At 39.7% G+C, this 17323-nt stretch overlaps 1 protein-coding gene across 6 annotated transcripts in view; it reads left to right on the top strand.

Annotated features, from left to right (window-relative positions):
• Positions 1-1353: 1353 nt before the first annotated feature.
• ZNF236 (zinc finger protein 236) overlaps positions 1354-17323 on the top strand; it is a 77952-nt gene continuing 61982 nt past the window's right edge. For 4 of the 6 annotated variants that reach the window (XM_036397330.2, XM_036397341.2, XM_036397322.2 and 1 more), the window contains exons 1-3: positions 1484-1671; positions 12110-12252; positions 13704-13868. In XM_036397330.2, the coding sequence (XP_036253223.1) occupies positions 1611-1671; positions 12110-12252; positions 13704-13868 (369 nt within the window). In that variant the 5' untranslated portion in view covers positions 1484-1610. Of the gene's footprint in view, positions 1400-1477; positions 1672-12109; positions 12253-13703; positions 13869-17323 lie in introns of those variants that run through there. The other 2 variants (XM_036397358.2, XM_036397351.2) reach the window with 2 other exon arrangements.

The raw sequence follows: 17323 nt of genomic DNA, 5'->3' as shown, positions 1-17323 counted from the left end.
AAACAAAGACATGCAACAGTGTCTTTGGAAGCAATGAAATCTATGAAGTGCAGAACATGCTGTCAAGAAAAGCATATGCAACTTTATTTGTATCTTTCCAGAGAGTGCAGTTCTATTGCACACAAGTTACAGGGGACAGAATCAAACTATGGCCTCTGATACCAGGAAATCACTATTACATGACCCAGTTAACTTTTATGACAACTCACATCTAGATCTGGAGAGGGACTTCTGACAAGGCTCACTCACGAGGAGTGACAGGACAAGAGGGAATGGCTTTAAAGTGAAGGAGGGTACATCACATACTGAAAAGGAATTATTTACTGTGAGGGTAGTGAAACACTGGCACAAGCTGCCCAGAGAAGCTGTAGATGCTCTATTCCTGCAAGTGTTCAAGGCCAGATTGGCCGGGGCTTGAACAACCTGGTCTAGTCAAAAGTGTCACCGCTGATGCGCAGGGACATTGGAACAAGATGATCTTTATAGGGTCCCTTCCAATCCAAACCACCATGTGATTCTAAGATCTCCTTGGGCAGCAATTTGGTTCAGGTAGCAAAGCTTGGCCAGGGCACAGCCAGGCCAAACAATTTCAGCAAGTGCAGCAGCAAACCCTGCCTGCCCTGGCAGCTGTGCGGGCTGGAGGCTGCCACCTTCCTGGGCACCAGGTGAGTCCCATGTACTCATGTTTTGTACCCCTCAGCCTAAAACCATAATTCATGGAGGGTGTGCAAGGGTAAGGAAGGGAACCATCGCCCGCAGGGAACAGAAACACAGAATACCCACAGCTGGAAGGACCCGTAAGGATCATGGAGCCCAACTCCTAGCCCTGCACAGGACAGCCCCAAGACCACGCCATGACCCTGAGAGCATCGCCCAAACACTCCTTAACTCTGTCAGGCTGGTGCTGTGACCACTTCCCTGGGGAGCCTGTTCCAGTGCCCAAACACCCTCTGGGCGAAGAACCATTTCCTAGCACCTCATATCCAACCTAAATTTGCCCTGACACAACTTCAGGCCATTAACCACGAGGCTCTGGCCCAGTCCTGCTGGCTTTCAGGCTCTCACCCTCACGGAATCACAGAACTGTCAAAAAGTTGGAAGAGACCTGTAGTCCAACCCCTCTGGCAAGGCAGGGTCAGCTACAGCAGGGGACACAGGTACGCGGCCAGGTGGGAGCCACAGGCAGGTGATCCACCGTGCCAAACCCCGCTCGGCACGCTCCCCTTCCCGTTCCCGGGCCTGCCCCACAAGGGCGCCCTGCGGGCCCCGCCCGCCGCCGCACCCGGATGTACCGACCTCCCCCAGCCCGGCACAGGCCGGCGCATGCGCACCGGGGGCCGCCGCCGCCCCTCACCCGCCGTGCGCCCCCCGCCCGCCCGGCCGCCCGCCCGGCCCTGCCGTGAGTTCGCCGCTGCCCCGCTCGCCCCCTGCCCGCCTCCCCCGGGAGGGAGCGCCGGCGCCCGCCCCCCGCAGCCCGTGTGTAGGGCCGGGCCCGCCCGCTCGTCCCCGCCCCTCCGTCCCCCCTCCGCCCGTTGCCAAGAGTGTGTGTGTGTGGTGTGTCCGTGTGTGCGTGCGCCGGGGGGGGCGGGAGGGACGGGTTGGGGGCGGCCATGCCGAGGGGGCGGCCCCCCGAGCCCGGCGGGGAGAGTGGCGAGGCCGGCGCCGAGGCAGGTAACGAGCGCGGCCGGGCTGGCGCGATCCGCGCCCGGGGGTGGGAGGCGAGAAGCCTCCGCGGGCTCCGCATATAGTCCCCGGATATGGGGGAGGAAGGCCGGGTCTATTGTGCGAGGGTACAGGCGAGAGGGCGGAGGGGAGGAGAGGAGAGCGGAGGGAGCCGGGACCGGCCCTGCGCAATGATACCGGGCGGGCCGCGGCGGAGCGGGCCCGGGCGGCCTCCCCGCAGCCTCCCGCCGCGGCAGCGCGGCCGTGGCTGTGGTGGCCGGCGGAGCAGGGTTCCTCGGGCCTGGCCCCCCGCCTCCTCTTCCTCGTCCTGCTGCCGCGGTGCGGGACCCGGAGCCGGAGGAAGAGCTCGGGCCAGCTTGCGGCGGGCAGGACGGGAAGGCTCCGGCTCCTTCCGCTGTTCCTCTCCCTCTCCTTCTTCTCCCGGCCAAATTAACGAGACCTTCGAATAAAGCATGATAAAAATTGGGAAACGATGTTCAACTCGCCCATCTTTATGATTTGCAAGGACGACGTTATTTTTAAGTTTCTTGTTGTTTCCCTTTAGAAACAGCTTTGCAGTCGTTTTCTACGTTAATATATGTGTAAAAAAACCCAAACCAAGCTGGTTTTCTCTCCCAACATGTATTAGTCTCACGCTTAAGTTTTAACATTTTTGATTGTATTTTATTGCCGTTGATGTCTGGCGAGCACGTTCAGGGCAGGATTGGTTTGATGGGCTGGGGAGGTTTTTTTTTTTGACAGTAGTGGGTAGCTGGTGAGTTTTACGGCTCTTTTGTGTAGTTCGCTCCTGCTGATGTTATTGTGGTTCTGTGAGCAATATCGAAATAAGGTCCACAAACAAAAAATGCTGTGATTCAGGTAGGCCTGAAACCCTCCTAAGTGACTTCTCCTTCAGCACTAGCCTGTAGCAGTAGATGTTTAATTGAAATACGTATTTTTTCACAAATAGAATGGAAAGAGATTTGATGAAGCATTTTAATACCATGCCTATTTCAGTAACAAAAAGTCAGCCAATTAATATTTTCAGTATGTATTTAGAATATTTTGTTTTCCTAATGTTTTCAGATGAGTTCTCGCTCTGCAGTGGGAATGTGTAGGTGAGCGTTCTGTGGAAGACTTTTCTGTAGAATTGAAATGTGCTGACAGGCAAAGAAAAAGCTGTACTGTTACGTCAGAGTTGGGAAGTTTGGCAAGATTTTTTCTACAGTATGGAAAGCCAGATGGGCCACAGGTTCCTACCAGAAGTGGTGGGGGATATTTTTTTTTTTTTTGTTAGTTCTGTTGTGGCTATTGGTCTCAGCTTTTGATCACTAAGTAATAAGGATATAAAGAAAGTCCCAAAGAAGTTTTGGTGTTACTAGCTTTGGAGGTTGAGCTGGTTTTGTTTGTTGTTTTATTATTTAAACTAAAAATCTACTCAAAGATCTACTTAGTTCTCTGGTAGTTTTGAAACGGTATGCATGTGTCATACATGTGTGAACTCCTATAGTAATGGCATGATGTACAAATGAGAAAAGGATGAGAACTGAGAATTGAGACAAGCTGTCCAGGCAGCTACAGCCTAGTAGCTGTATTCATTTTGCTTGTAGTTGGACCTTGATCTTAGACTGTTTCTATGGTAAGATGTGCAAATGGCTGACAGGACTTAATGTGAGTTTCATCACATTCTCTGTTTTTCACATTTTCATTTATTTTAAAAGAAGTTTGCCAATTTATTAATTATATTTTTTTCATAGAGGTGGTTTGAATGCAGTTGAGAATTACAGGGTCTGGGGCTGTCACAGGGATTGAGAGACATTTGCAAGGACTGGCCTAAATAGGCAAGTTTTGTGGATTCTGGTGGGTTTGGTCCTTGAGATTTCAGCAGTTTGGGAAAGCAGTGAAGTCAATGTTGGCAAGCAGCACATTTTTTCTGCACTTCTCTGTAACAAAAAAAGGTCATGAATGAGGAAGCTCTGGCTGAACAGGACAGCTTGAATCTGGGAAATTTATGTTCTCAGGACATTTGGCTGTTTGTCCTGTTCAGATACAGGCTTTGAAAACTGGTTGTGCATTTCATGGGTTTCACTTTTACCAGAAGGAATTTTATTTAGAAAATAGGTGTTTACAAAAATAAGTTTCGTATCTTTTATTTAGGAGATTGCATTGGTTTAGATTTTTTGAAGTGTGGTCCTTGGAATTCCTACAGCCATGCTATGCTGTTGTCTTTCATGGAAATGTTGCTCTCTGTAGTTGTACAGTCTGTATGTTTATGGTAATTCTGCTTTGGGAGAAAATAAAGTGAATCAATAATGTTTTATGTAGCTTCCTTAGACAAACCACCATGCATGTCAAAGACTAGAACAAGTTCTTTGTTCTAGGAAAATTAAATATGTTGGATAAGAAAAATGAACTCTAGGCAGCAGTAGTCAAAATAGTATCTTGACCTCAATAGCTGATACTTTAAAGGATCCTTTTCCTTTTTTGGTATTGTATTGTTTTCCCAAAACCATCTTGCAATTTTTTTTTTTTTTAACTCAGTTAAACAGCTCAAATTAATCTCTCTGGTGAAAACTGAAACATTCTAGGTTCTGTCTGAGCATAAGAAAACACTTCTTTACTGTGAGGGTGACTGAGCACAGGCAGTGGTTACACAAGGGAGTTGTGAGGTCTCCTCCCAAAGAGAGGCCCTTTCTGGTTTTACCTGTGATATTTGTCACTGACTAGCGGCAACATGAAATGAGCAGTTTTGACTTTTGCTATCTGATCATTTTCAAATAGCAGGAAAGGAATGCTTTGAACAGCAAAGTGAAATATGTCAGGGTGTACTGAAGCAGTTTTTAAGCCTAGAGTGTATGTCCTTTATTAAACCCAAGGGCTAGTTTGAAACAAGTCTGAACTGAGTTCCTTTATGAGTGCAGTTAAAACTTGAGTATTTCATGTCTTCAGAGGGCCTGAATTGTAACAGAACTCACACATGAAGAGTGATAAATATTAAATAGACAAAGCTAGGAAACACAGAGATGACATACTTTTAAGTCAGCCTCTGCAGAGCTGGCTGTATTTTGTTTGCTGCTGTCAGTCTTCTAGCAGCATTTTGGGTGCGAGTACATTGAATTAGGGGAAAAGCAATTTAGAGGCTTTGCATCCCAATTTTATATTACTGAAGAAAAATGAAATTTGAACACATCAGTTAAATCTTACAAAATTTTTGTTATGTAGATTATTTTAGTAGTTTTGCATTAGGGTTTTATGTGGTGACCTCTGACTGATAAGAGAAGAATAGGTGAGTGATGTCATGCAGGCAAGAATGACGAGGTTACGGTACAGCTTGTGTGGTGTGCTCTAAATCTCTTAAATATAGTAGGTATAGGTAATTTCTTTGGAAAACGTGCAGAAGGAACAACTGCTCAAGCTTTTGCCTTAGGAAAACATTCATATTTAGGCTTTAATGGTGATACTCTGGTATCTCGCTGTTCTGCAGTAAAAAAAATCCCCATTTATGTACAAAGGGGCATGTTGGGTGATAAAGATGGTAAACTTGGATTACACTGGCATGCTTTAATTCCACACTAGTTCCTCACTATACTTGAAATAATTTCCATGTCTTTTCCCAAGTAATCTATGCAGTTGAATAACTTGTGTTCTGTCTGTGTGATAGCTTCAGTTCTTGTTCTGTCCCTTGTCCATAGATTTCCACTAGTTGCAGAAATTTTATTTCCTATTGCATCTATGCTGATACATTCATACCTCATTTATTCCCATGCAGTAAATGCTTTCAAATATAATTAAAATTTCTATTTGAGATCTCTCATGTCCCTCTTTTGATTTTTATTGCTGCAGTTGGATTATGTTCATTCTCCGGAATAGGGAAGACCACGTAGTAAATCATTTAGTTCATTCAGAAGTTTCTGTTAGCAGTGTAGTGGCTGGGCACAGGTAAAGATCATGACTTCACACATGAGAAATCCAAATCATGTGGAAACAAACAGCTGAAAAATGGTAGCTTGGTACATTCATATGCAGCTGTCAAAAAAAGTGTAACTCCTGTTTTGGAGCATTTAGCAATAAATATAGCAAGATTTACCTAAATGTCAAACAAAGCTATCAAAGTTGCTGAAGGAAATGCCAGATTTCAGTTGTCTGTGTAGGTTAGGATGATGGGGATGGTGTATCTGTGTGGTGGGTTGGCCTTGGCCAGCAATTTAGCACCCTCCAACCACTCACTCACTTTCTCCTGCAGTAGGGTGAGAGAAAGAATGGGAATAGCAAGAGCAAGAAAAAGCTTGTAGATTAAGATAAAGGCTGTTGAGGAAATAAAGGAGGAAAGTTTAAAAAAAAAGGTAACACCCCCCCCCACCCCCAAAACCAGCCAAATTGCCAAGCAACAAAAAAGCCCAACCAAGTGGTGCAAAGGTAAATGTTTGCCATCACTCTCAGAGGTGCAGTCTGGTGCTCAGTCTCTGAGCCAAGAACACTACCTTGGAAGAACTACCCCCAGTTTTATATGGCTGAGCATGATGGTTTAAGGCTTGGAATATCCCTTTGTGTTAGCTCCAGCCTTTCTCCCACCCTCAGCCTACCCACTGTGGGGGCAAAGTGAGAAACAGAGAAGGCCTTCATGCTGTGCAGCACTGTTCAGCAATAGCTTAAGCTGTGATGTTAGCAGCATTGTTTTAGTCACAAATTTGAAGCACAGCACCATATGGGCTGATAGGAAGGAAGTTAACTCTATCCCAGCCAGACGAAGTGCAGCCTACTTAGTATCTCACTGGCTGTGATGGAACTGTGAATTTTGTGTCCTCAGAGTTAATTCAGGCTTCTCTGCAGCAGAGGTGCAGCAGTGTGGCTCTGCTGTCTGGACTCTGCTCGTGAAAGGAGTGCATCTACTTTGTGTTAGCACATGCTAAGTGACTGGCCCCTGGATGTCCATCCCAGTAGTGTGTTCCAGATTAAGTGTTGACCAAAGCATAATAAAAATACCTTGTCTTATATGAGTAAATCTTGATTGATTTATGGATTTTTTTTGAGAGTTGAGTCCTCCTGCTCTTCCCATTAGGAGTCAGAAGGAATGCCTGCTGTTTTTGTTTAGAGTGCTGAGCTAGATTTAAACTAACCTGTTGCTTTTATGATTGCAGAACTAAGCAAAATGTTTTAATGATTCATTATCATTTGTGTTCTATGAGTTCAAGTGTAGTATGAGGAAATGTCAGTATTGCCATCCCTGTTTTGTTCCCTTGTCCTACCACTTTCTTTTCCACTCATAAATTAGTAAATAGGTTTTGATAGGGTCAGACCCTTTTGTCCCTAGGCTTGCTAGCTGCCATTTAACATAAGTGACAAGTTTTCACCCATGAATTTTACAAGCTTGAGTGTTTATTTGCAATGTCCTTTCAGTTGGATTGGAGGAGGTTATTAGAGATCTAATAAGGCTGTGCTGTATTCACAGCTGAATGAGTCCATCTGCGCCTTGCAGAGAGGGCTGTGGGCTGCCATGAGGCACAGTGCTGCTTACATAAGGAGGGAATGGCTGGGAGTGCTCTAATTCTGTCTTCCTCCTTCCACATTGAGTTGGCATCAGTGGCTTCTAGCAGAGAGCACCTGCTTGCTGACTCAACTCCTGAGGTCAATGGTTGGTGAAGGCTGTATCACAGCTGAATTCACCCAGAGTGATTATGGCTGCTCTGTGAGGGACAATAAATTCAGGAAAGACATTACAGGTTATAACATTAGGAGTATTCAAGTAAGACTCTATTTAAACTGAAAATTTGTTATCATTGATAGGTGCTTTGCAAATCAGAGTCTTCTCTTTTTGGGCACTTTCGACAAACTAAGAATACAGACAAAAATATGTTTGACAGTGCATGTTGATAAAGATGTGTTTGATGGCGCATAATGAGCTAAGTGCTCCCTGTTTATGTTAATTGTATTGATACTTGAGTGTCTCTCCCAAGCTGTGAAGGAATAAGGTTGATTTATGCTGCAGCTAGACTAACATGCAAATTGAAAAAAAAAAGTAGAAAGTGACAGTAGCTTCTGCACTGTTTCTATGCAGCTAATACTGATAAATGCAAATGTTTGAAACTATCCTTCTGTTCAGCAAGGTTTATCATTCGTTGTAGTGTGTAGACCTGAAAGAATCACTTATTTTTCAGGAGGTTTGTTACTTGAATAGTTACTTTATGTTTTCTCTCTCTGTGTTTGTTTATGGATATTAGTAAGAAGCTGCTCTCTAATAAGAGCATGCCAATTTTTTGTGTGATTCTGTTGGTGTTACTTAATTAGTGAATGTCTTCTTGAACTAAAACCTCAGACTTTTAATTCTGTGGTTTTGGCTTGAATGGCATTCTGAATTGCATTAATTCATTTAAAAAGCAGACTTGTGTTCTCATCTGCCCGAGTATACCTGACAATAAAAAGATTGCTTAATTTGTGTTTCTAACACTTATATTTACATATATTACAATATGAGAACATAAGCATCATATTGGCTATTAATGAGATTCTTGCTAATATGATAAATGATAAATGTGTCCATCAAATGTTGTGTCAGTTATGTCAGTATTTTGATTTTTTTCACTTGGGTACCCAGGGAATGTTTGGAATTGTTGCATTTTTCTTAATTGACAGATTTCTCAGTGGATTTTAAAATTACATGGTTCATGCCCCACTGCTGGCTTCTTGAACTTGCTTTTGTTCTGCATGTTTTTTGGTATTCAAAAGTATTGGTCTTTAAGATAGGTTCAGTATTTTGCAGCATTTGGCTTGTTTGATGATCCAAGCTGATGCACCATAAGCATTTTTTCCCTCTGATATAGGGAAAGATTATTTTATTGCTGATTTATCTGAAATACAGTAGTGTAGGTTATTACTTTGACTTGTTATGAAAGAGGTATCAGTGTAAATAAAGTTTTCATTGGGATACTGATTCTTCTAACAAACAAATTGTGTCAAACTGTTACTTCATTTTGAAATATTTTTTTAATAACATGGAAATGAAAACAGTCCTGAGTCTTATTTCATGAGGCTGTGACACCTTCCTGAAAAGTCAAAATATGGCTCACTTGCTTGTTACTTCTTTAATTGACAGTGTCTTTCCTGTTTTTACTGTCCTCCTAATTCTAAACACAGTGTAACCGTTTAGGCCTTTCTGTTACCCAGTTGTTGGATTTCAGGAGGGATATTTTTCTGAATACTCTCCTTGTTAGTAGAAGAGTAATCTATAAAGGCACTTCCTACATCTTTAAAAAAAAGGAGCTGTGCAATTCTCTGAAATATCCAGTATTTAGTGGGTGATAGAGGATAGGACTGTTTTAGTGACAATACAAGGAAAAAAGACGTTGTAGTCTCATTTCTCCCATAGGCTACTTCAGACGTAGTGGTAATGAATAAACGAGTTCGTGTTTTAATTTAAACCTGTATTAGGTAGCAGTCCTGCCCTTTGAGGAAAAGTGAAGCAATTGAACTTTCGGAATACTTTAATGTCTAAACTGGACTGTTTTAGTGGACATACTGGCTGTAACTACCTAGAACAGACTTCAGCCTGACCTCCCAGTAGCTGAGCCTTTGAAGACTTCTGGAATCTAACCTAAGTTGATCTGCTGTGCCTTGTCCTTAAGGATTTCTGCACTGAGAGTCTTCTGCCAAGAGAAGCTGGACTTTGCAGTCCAGTTGGTGATTCTAGAGTCCAGTCCTGATTCCCCAGTGCCTTTCCTTTGCTTTTTAGCAGTATGAAAGAGAGGGACAAAAAACCCTGCAAGATTTGGCTTTGGAAAGAGTTACAAAAATTTTCATTGAAAGAGTAATGCTTAAAATGTTACAACTGTAAGCAGTCCATTTGCTATATGGGTGCCTTCTGTTTCTTCTTCCGTGGGATCTGAGTGCCTCTGGGAAGGTGGAACAGCTTGGGGGCAGCTCAGGGTTTATGATCATCCATGAACTAGTCTTGAGAACTTCATGATGCTTTGGTGTGGGATGTGATATGTTCAACTCCTCATTTTTCTAAGTTCAGGCTGCTTTTCTGTTATTTTCTATGAAATATTTTAAGACTATTCATTTCTTGCCTCTTCCTGTTTATTTTAGCGGTGGTCATTCCTGTCTTTTTACAGAAAAGCTGAATTACTTTTAAGTACTGCATCAGGTGGTCTGATTTTGTAGAATTATATTAATCAAATTCTGCTGAAACATTACAAGATACTTAATTTTTTGTTTTATAGTTAAACTCCTTTTTAAATTGCAGAAGAAAATTCACAGCCTGTAGATTTATCAGTATTGGTCAATACAGATATGATACACATTTTAATAAAAATGGTACTACATAGGTATATTATTGACCCAAGACCAATACCACTTGGCAGTATTATTCAGAATCTAGTGAGCATGTTGGGATTTTGCTTCAAAGTGTAGAGAAATTAACACCTTTGATGATGTCACTGCTACATTTTTGCTACTTCAATTGCTTCCACATTGTTTTTGTAAATTGCCCAGTGCCTTTGATCTCAAGAGTGAATGTTTAAAGATAATAATCTCTTTGGTTCAAGGGGAAGGTTTGAAGGCCTTTGGAAAGTCATGGATTGGATGGATCACTTTTCAGTTGTCAATTTAAAGTGAGAGGTCAGGCCTACGTGGGGTTGAACAATTACTCCTTTTTCCAGAGGAAAGGAAAGCCTTGTGCATTATGTTTTCACATAGCCCAAGTATAGGAGTAGGTTTTTCTTTCACTTCTCTTTTGATGCCATTATTTACAGAAACTGATTTTGTGTCCTTTTTTCTAATCAGGCATATTTATCACAAGATTGCTTGAAAGTTTGTGTCTTGTAATTAAAACTGTGGTTTTCAGCTTTTGAAGAAATATGGCCATTTCAGGGTTGTTATTGATAGTGTCTGCATACTATGAATTTATAGTCTATTAAAAGATGCAGTAAGTGTAAGTTTAAACATGATAAAGATAAGTGATGTTTGCATCATTTTCTTACAGAGAAATATTTGATAACTAAACTTTGCAAAGCAAAATTTAATTGGGTCACTTAGTCCAGGAATGGGAAGTGCAAGTCCCTAGGGCATTGATTTTTGTTGTGATTTCTTGTCCAGATAAATTGTGCTGAAATGTTTCCTCAACTACAAGCTTTTAAAGTTTGTTTATGAGATTTTTTGGCAGGGAAAAAAATGATCAGGACATAAGGTATTGATATTTTCTTTCCCCTTGTAAATGTTGTGGTGAATGAGAGAGGACTTTGAAGTGGGTGCAGTAGAGTGGAAATACTATATGAACTATATAATCTCCAATTTCCTCTGAGGAAATGTAAACAGGATGCTGTAAACTTCTGCTTGTGTTGTTGTTACTTCCTATGCCTAGTTCTTACATACATGAAGAAAAGTACTGACTTAAAGAGAAACATCAGAAACCTTGCATGTCTAGATAATAAAACAAATATTCCCTTCTTTTTGTGTTCTGTTGTTGATGCAGTTATAGTTGTGGTAGTTTGAAACTGAATTCTATAGATTTTCTCCTCTTTTATGACTCTAACCTGCAGTACAAACTGACCCCTCCTGCCAGTCGCTTTTCTTAAAGTTTTCCTTAAATAAAGATAACTTTCTTAGTAATACAGTATCTTCTCAAATGTAAAATGTATTTAACTTTCTTGGATTAATATTTTCCTTTTATCATAAATTATTTATAGGATTGACTTCACTCGTTTGAGCAGGAGGATGTAGAAGCTTGTGACTTGGTGTATCAAAAGTTACATGACTGTAGGAGTTCAAAAGAAAACTGTATGGGCTTAGACTGGGTCTTTTTCAAGTAAAATACATCTCTTTCCATTGATTGAATATGTATGCACTTAGACTTGCAGTTTATTGCATCTCTCTCAACTGCTTGAAACATTGGTGTTGGGTTTACAACTCTAAAGGTTTTAAAATAGGTTTTAATAAAGTTTTTGTAATGCCAGAAGGAGAAGAAAGAAAATATTTTTCTTAGGGAAGGAGCGAGCAAGAGAAGGGACGGAGGGCAGAAAATCTGTGTAGTCAGAACTGCTGACTATGTAGTTTTATAAAACTTTTTTAAAAAACTGTGATGTAATATTATTAAAAGTAACCCCTGGCAGTCCCTTACTCATACCTAGTGTTTTTTGCAAGGTTTCATTTTGTTTCAGACTTGATGGGTGTTTGTGAAGCACAGAAAGAATTTATTTCAAATTACTGGGGAAAGGTGATCATTTATGTCTGTAGTGACTGGCAGTTTGAGGTATGGATATATTTGGCTGATCCTGTGTCAATGGAAGCAGTGATATTTCAGCCTGAGATCTTCAAGATTCCTGAAGCTGTTGGATAAGTCAAAAATCTTAGAGGGATTGAAATAGTTTCTGCTTCAAATTATTCTGTTTTTTACAATAAATTATAAGTAGATAAAATGTGACTTCATACAAATGTTTTATTGCTTGTTTTGTAGATGATGTTCTGACACCAACTACAGAGAACGGTAATTTTCCCTACCAAGTACCCAACTTCCATAAGTGTGAGATTTGTTTGCTGTCTTTTCCAAGAGAGACCCAGTTCCAGCGCCATATGAGGGATCATGAGCAAAATGACAAGGTATGAGTTGTGCTAGATACAACCAGTGTACATTGATATTTTCATATACTGTCAAGTGAAGCTAACACAGGATGTCTTTTCCATTTCTTTTCAGTCACACCACTAATAATTATTACTTGGGGACCTCAGAGTTTTGTGACATATCTCTTTTATGTTTTCTCATGTTTCATTTGAGATAGGACCTTCCTTTGATGCCCTTTAATTGGACTGTTGTTTCCAGATCAGTAGTTTTTAATTTTAGCCATTTTCTTTGATTTCTAAAATACCCAGGTGGATGACAAAATGTATAAGTTTGTTTTCAATAGTTTGCAAAGGGATTCTACACATTAGCAATAAGAAGAAAATAATGCTTGTATTTATTAAAAGGATCCTACTTGTAAACTAATTTAGTATGTATGTATTAATCAGTGGATTAATGTCATCACTTTAGCTGCTTACAAATCAAATTTGGGAAAGAATGAGAAGAGTGCCAATATGTGAGTAAGACTGGACTGGCTTTTTAAATGAAGCTTTTGCCACAAGTTGCATCTGTAATATGAAGCATTTAATTTATTTCCCTTGCTTTCTTGTTTACAAAGCTAAAACTACTGACATGGTATAGGAAAATAATTCTATTACTTTTTGAGGTAGCCCTAAATACAGATTAATTTTTACAAAATGTAGCATAATAATGGAGATAATTCACGTATACAAAAACAGCTTACACAAATTTCAGTGTTGTAAAATTGATAAGGTTAAGCCCATGCTATTGCACACTTATGTAAGAGCCTTTACATCCAAAAGTGAAAGTGCTCTTAAAGAATGAAAACTGGTTTTGCAGATACCAAGTGAGGAGCAGTCAGGCCTAGTATAAACTAATTGTTTTGCTGCTTTGATTATTAGTTTTACTTCAGGAGATTTCATGGAACCTCAGAATATGCTGAGTTGAAAGGACCCACAAGGATCATCAGGGCCAACCCCTGACGCTGTACAGGATGCCCCAAGAGTCACACCATGTGCCTGAGAGCATTGTCTAAATCCTCCTTGAACTCTGTCAGGCCTGATGCTGTGACCACTTCCCTGGGGAGTCTGTTCCAGTGTCCAGCCACCCTCTGGGTGAATCGTGATCACAGTTAAAATAGGAAAATGTATTTCTGTCTCCTGCTCATTGCTCTCTCCTACTAACTTCACTCTTTTCAGACAGTCTCAGTTTTGAGTCTCTGGTTTCCTTAGTTCCCCTTCTTTCTTTTGTGCTCTTATAATGCTGTATTTGCATTTTCTGTAATGAGATGCAAAGAAGATAAAATAATTAATATTGGTATTTTTAAGCATCATTATGCTATGTAGGTAATTGAATTGTTCTTTTTTAATGTTTAACATTTTGATTTGTATGGTTATATGTGCCACTTAAGGTATATGTAGCTTATGGGAAGACTAAATTTTGTCTTTATTTTTGTGATTTTAACGAACAGCCTCACCGGTGTGACCAGTGTCCGATGTCATTTAATGTTGAATTCAACTTGACACTTCACAAATGTACTCACAATGGCGAAGATCCTACGTGTCCTGTGTGCAACAAGAAGTTCTCCAGAGTAGCCAGTCTGAAAGCACATATAATGCTACATGAGAAAGAGGAGGTAATTCATTAAACTTTATAACTTAATTTTGAAAAGACATGTCATAGTGGTTGTATTTAATCCCTTACCTGTATGCTTTAGGTTTTGTGTAAATTTAGATTTTGAATAAAAGATTTTGTTCTGAAGAAATATAAAACTTTATGTGGGGAGTCTGTTTTAATATTAGTTACAGAAATTAATATCCTGATTATAAATAAGTGTTCCCATTGTGTCTTTATGAACAAAAGGAACTTGAGCATATTTGATACATACCATATCATACTATATATAAACATTGACTGATTTGTTGTTTGCACGTACTTTTATTTTGAAGATACTTCTGTGACTTAATCTATATTGAAAAGCCTACACATAAGAAATAATGTGTGATCATGTTTTATGGCAGATGTCATGGTGAGGCACTCTCACCATTCATAGAAATAGATGAAGCTGTTACCTTATCTACAGTTCCCACCTCTGTTTTTGCGTGGTTGGTTGTTTTGCTTGAGGAGTACTTGTTCTTCCCCTATCAAAATTTCATTTTTCATTTTGATAGAGTGTTGATTAAATTCTTAGCAGTTAATACATAGTGGTTGTATTTTGCACACTTTATAGTCTTTACTGCATTTCAACAATTGCCAGAGTTGAATGCACTGCCCAAAATACCAAGTTTTTGATGATCTAATTGCCTCTTCCTCCTGTTAAGGCTTTTTTAAAATTGCACTTCATGTTGGAGAACTGTAGCTGAATCAGGAATGCATTTTTATTGTCCAGCTTCTAATCACAAATGTAACAGTGGTGTGTTTCTCCATGCCAATTGCTGACAGCTTACAGCAGTTTTGACCTGTAAGTTTGGAATAATAGGCCTGTGTGCACTTCTCCCTAAACCAGATGCAGGGCACACCATCTGTAGAGGTTGTATTCCTTCTTTAATCATTTTAGCTCGTGTTTTGTCATGTACACAGCCAAGTAGGTAGCCAAGTTAAGTGGACTGGAGTCCAATTTTGCTGTATATTAATGTATCTATAATGGTAAATGGCTTAGTTGGTATTGTTAAGGAAACTTGATTTATTAATTGCTCGAAACATCAGAATAAGAAAGACACCTGAGGGTGGTTTTTGGTATTTATTTCTACCACTAAGTGATTTTTCATGCGCTTCAGCAGTGCTGATTTTTTTGCTTTCGTGCAGATGTCAGAAGAATAGGCTGTGTGATGCCTTCCAATTTAAAATTCCATCTGCAGCTTGAAAATTAAATTTATAAAAATATGAACATATTTCAATTGCTAATGAATGTGTTTCTTATAATACCCAATAGTTTTGTGATAAAACAGAGATGGATGTAGCAATTAATTCACATAAAACTGCAGGAATAACTTTCACAGTAATTATGCACAGGACCTGTAGGAGAGCTGGAATTTGAACTTGAAGCAGAGGGAATTGGTGATGGCACCGGCTGTCATTGAGGGGTTTTCCACAACGTGCAGGTTAACAAGTTGTGGGTGGAGTATGTTCTCCCTCCTGTCCACTCTTCTTCCTTTTGCTGTTAGAAGGGTTACAAGTCTGAAATCAGAGCAAAGGTGCATATACATTAAGGGACATACATAGAGGGTAAGAAGATTGCTTCACAAAATGAAATTTGGGGAGCTTTACCTTTGTTTTGTGCTGCATCAGGCAGCTTTATCTACAGATGAATGCAGATGGGAAAGAATAGAACAGCTCTAGTGAGATTTGGGAGAGTGGGTCTGTCTGTGAAACTTAGATTTTTGTGATTGATTGCTCCATGTGAGAGGTTCTGGAAGGAATTTTCTGGGCTGTTGATACTGAGCTTGCAAGACATTATTTTCTCCTCACATTCTTCAGTGATTTATGTGTGATAAACTGGTGTGAGGGAAAAGCTTCATATTTGAAATTCCTCACTAATATAGGGTAGCTTTCTCTTGAGAAGTCATTAAGAATATATCTTGTGTAAATATGACCCATCTTCTTGAAGATAGTTGAACATGTCCATTTCCTCAGTGGAAATGCACAATAGTTTTCATTGCTACATTTTGCCCTGGCAGGATAGAAATGGTGAATAAAAAACTGAAACACAAATTATTTATTGCATCAGAACTGCTATTATGTCTTCTTTTTTCATGAACATGAGTGGCTTTGGGGCTTTAGGAACACCTTAATATGTTGAAAAAGTTAAAACTGATATTTGGTGGATATAAAATGAAAATTCCTTCATTAGAAGATCCTCTTGCTTTGGGTTTTTATATTTTACTTTGTGTGATGTTGGGGTTTTGTTTGGTTTTTTTGTTTTTTAGAAATATCCACTGAATTTGATTTGTACTGTCTAATAATTCGTGAGCAATGATCTTTTGAAAAAGTGCTGATTAAAATCCTTTACAGATGCTGGGAGTGATAGATACAAAACAGGTGAAGATCACGAGTTCCAAAGTGTTCTTCAGATGTTGCATCTGGTAAGATAGGGAGAGCTAAAACAGGCAGAATCCAATGAGTAGAGCTTCAAAAATTTTTTTTCTGAGTTTGGGAATTTTGCGTATGACCAACTCCTTTTGTTTGGTGTTAAAACGTGGGTTTAACCATAGTGAGGTTACAGCATTCAATTACTTGCTCTGTACATGGTGGTGATTTTTTTGTTTACTTGAGGAGCAAAAAAATACATCTGGTATTGCCTATAGTGGAGTCTGTTTGGTGTGATATATAGGTGGGTTTTCTGTAGTTTTTCTGCTTTACCGTAATCTTGCTTTCCTACAGAAATTTCACAGTACTGAACAGAATAATGAAGGCTTTAATTGTCTCAAATAACTTCATCTTAGGTTATTTTTTTGTTTGTAGAAGTTGTTTAATAGAATATGTGTATTTGCAACTTAACGTGATACATATGCATGTCTGAAAAATGCTGAGAAGTGATTCAAAATCCCTCAGTTTTGAGGTTCGTGAGCTTGGCATACTAATTGTAGGTTTCACTTCATGAAATTTTCCCCCACTTTTAGAAATCTAAAATCATAAACTAAATTTGTTGTATAAGAGCAGTAGATGCCCATAAGAAGTATTCAGATTTGAATGTATGCCCTAGAAAAAAAAAATTAGTTATTTGTTGCTCACTCTGTAACTTGAATGCAGTAATAATGGCATCTAGGTTAGGTTAAACAAATAATTTTTGAATTGGTAAATAATTTTGTTAAAGGACTTCAGCTTTTTAAGCTTTTGTCTGGAAATGTGATACTGCAGATTTTTTTTTTCAGACTTAAAGAACAAATTTATTGTCAAAGCAGTCCAAAAATAACTGTGGCATACCTGTGTTCCTCTTGATTAAAACCTTCTTGTCAATATCCTTCTTGAAATGAACATGGTTGTTTTCTGTTGTTTGTTTTTACTTTTCTTGTTGATCATTATGAGAGAGGAAAAAAGGGGGGAGGATAAGAAACATTTCAATTTGCAGTGATAATCACAATTACTTAAAAC

This window comes from Molothrus ater, chromosome 1 (assembly GCF_012460135.2).
Source record: "Molothrus ater isolate BHLD 08-10-18 breed brown headed cowbird chromosome 1, BPBGC_Mater_1.1, whole genome shotgun sequence".
Lineage (NCBI taxonomy): Eukaryota > Metazoa > Chordata > Aves > Passeriformes > Icteridae > Molothrus > Molothrus ater.
The sequence above is the reverse complement of the archived record's forward strand: the minus strand, read 5'-3'. Positions and strand labels throughout refer to the sequence as shown.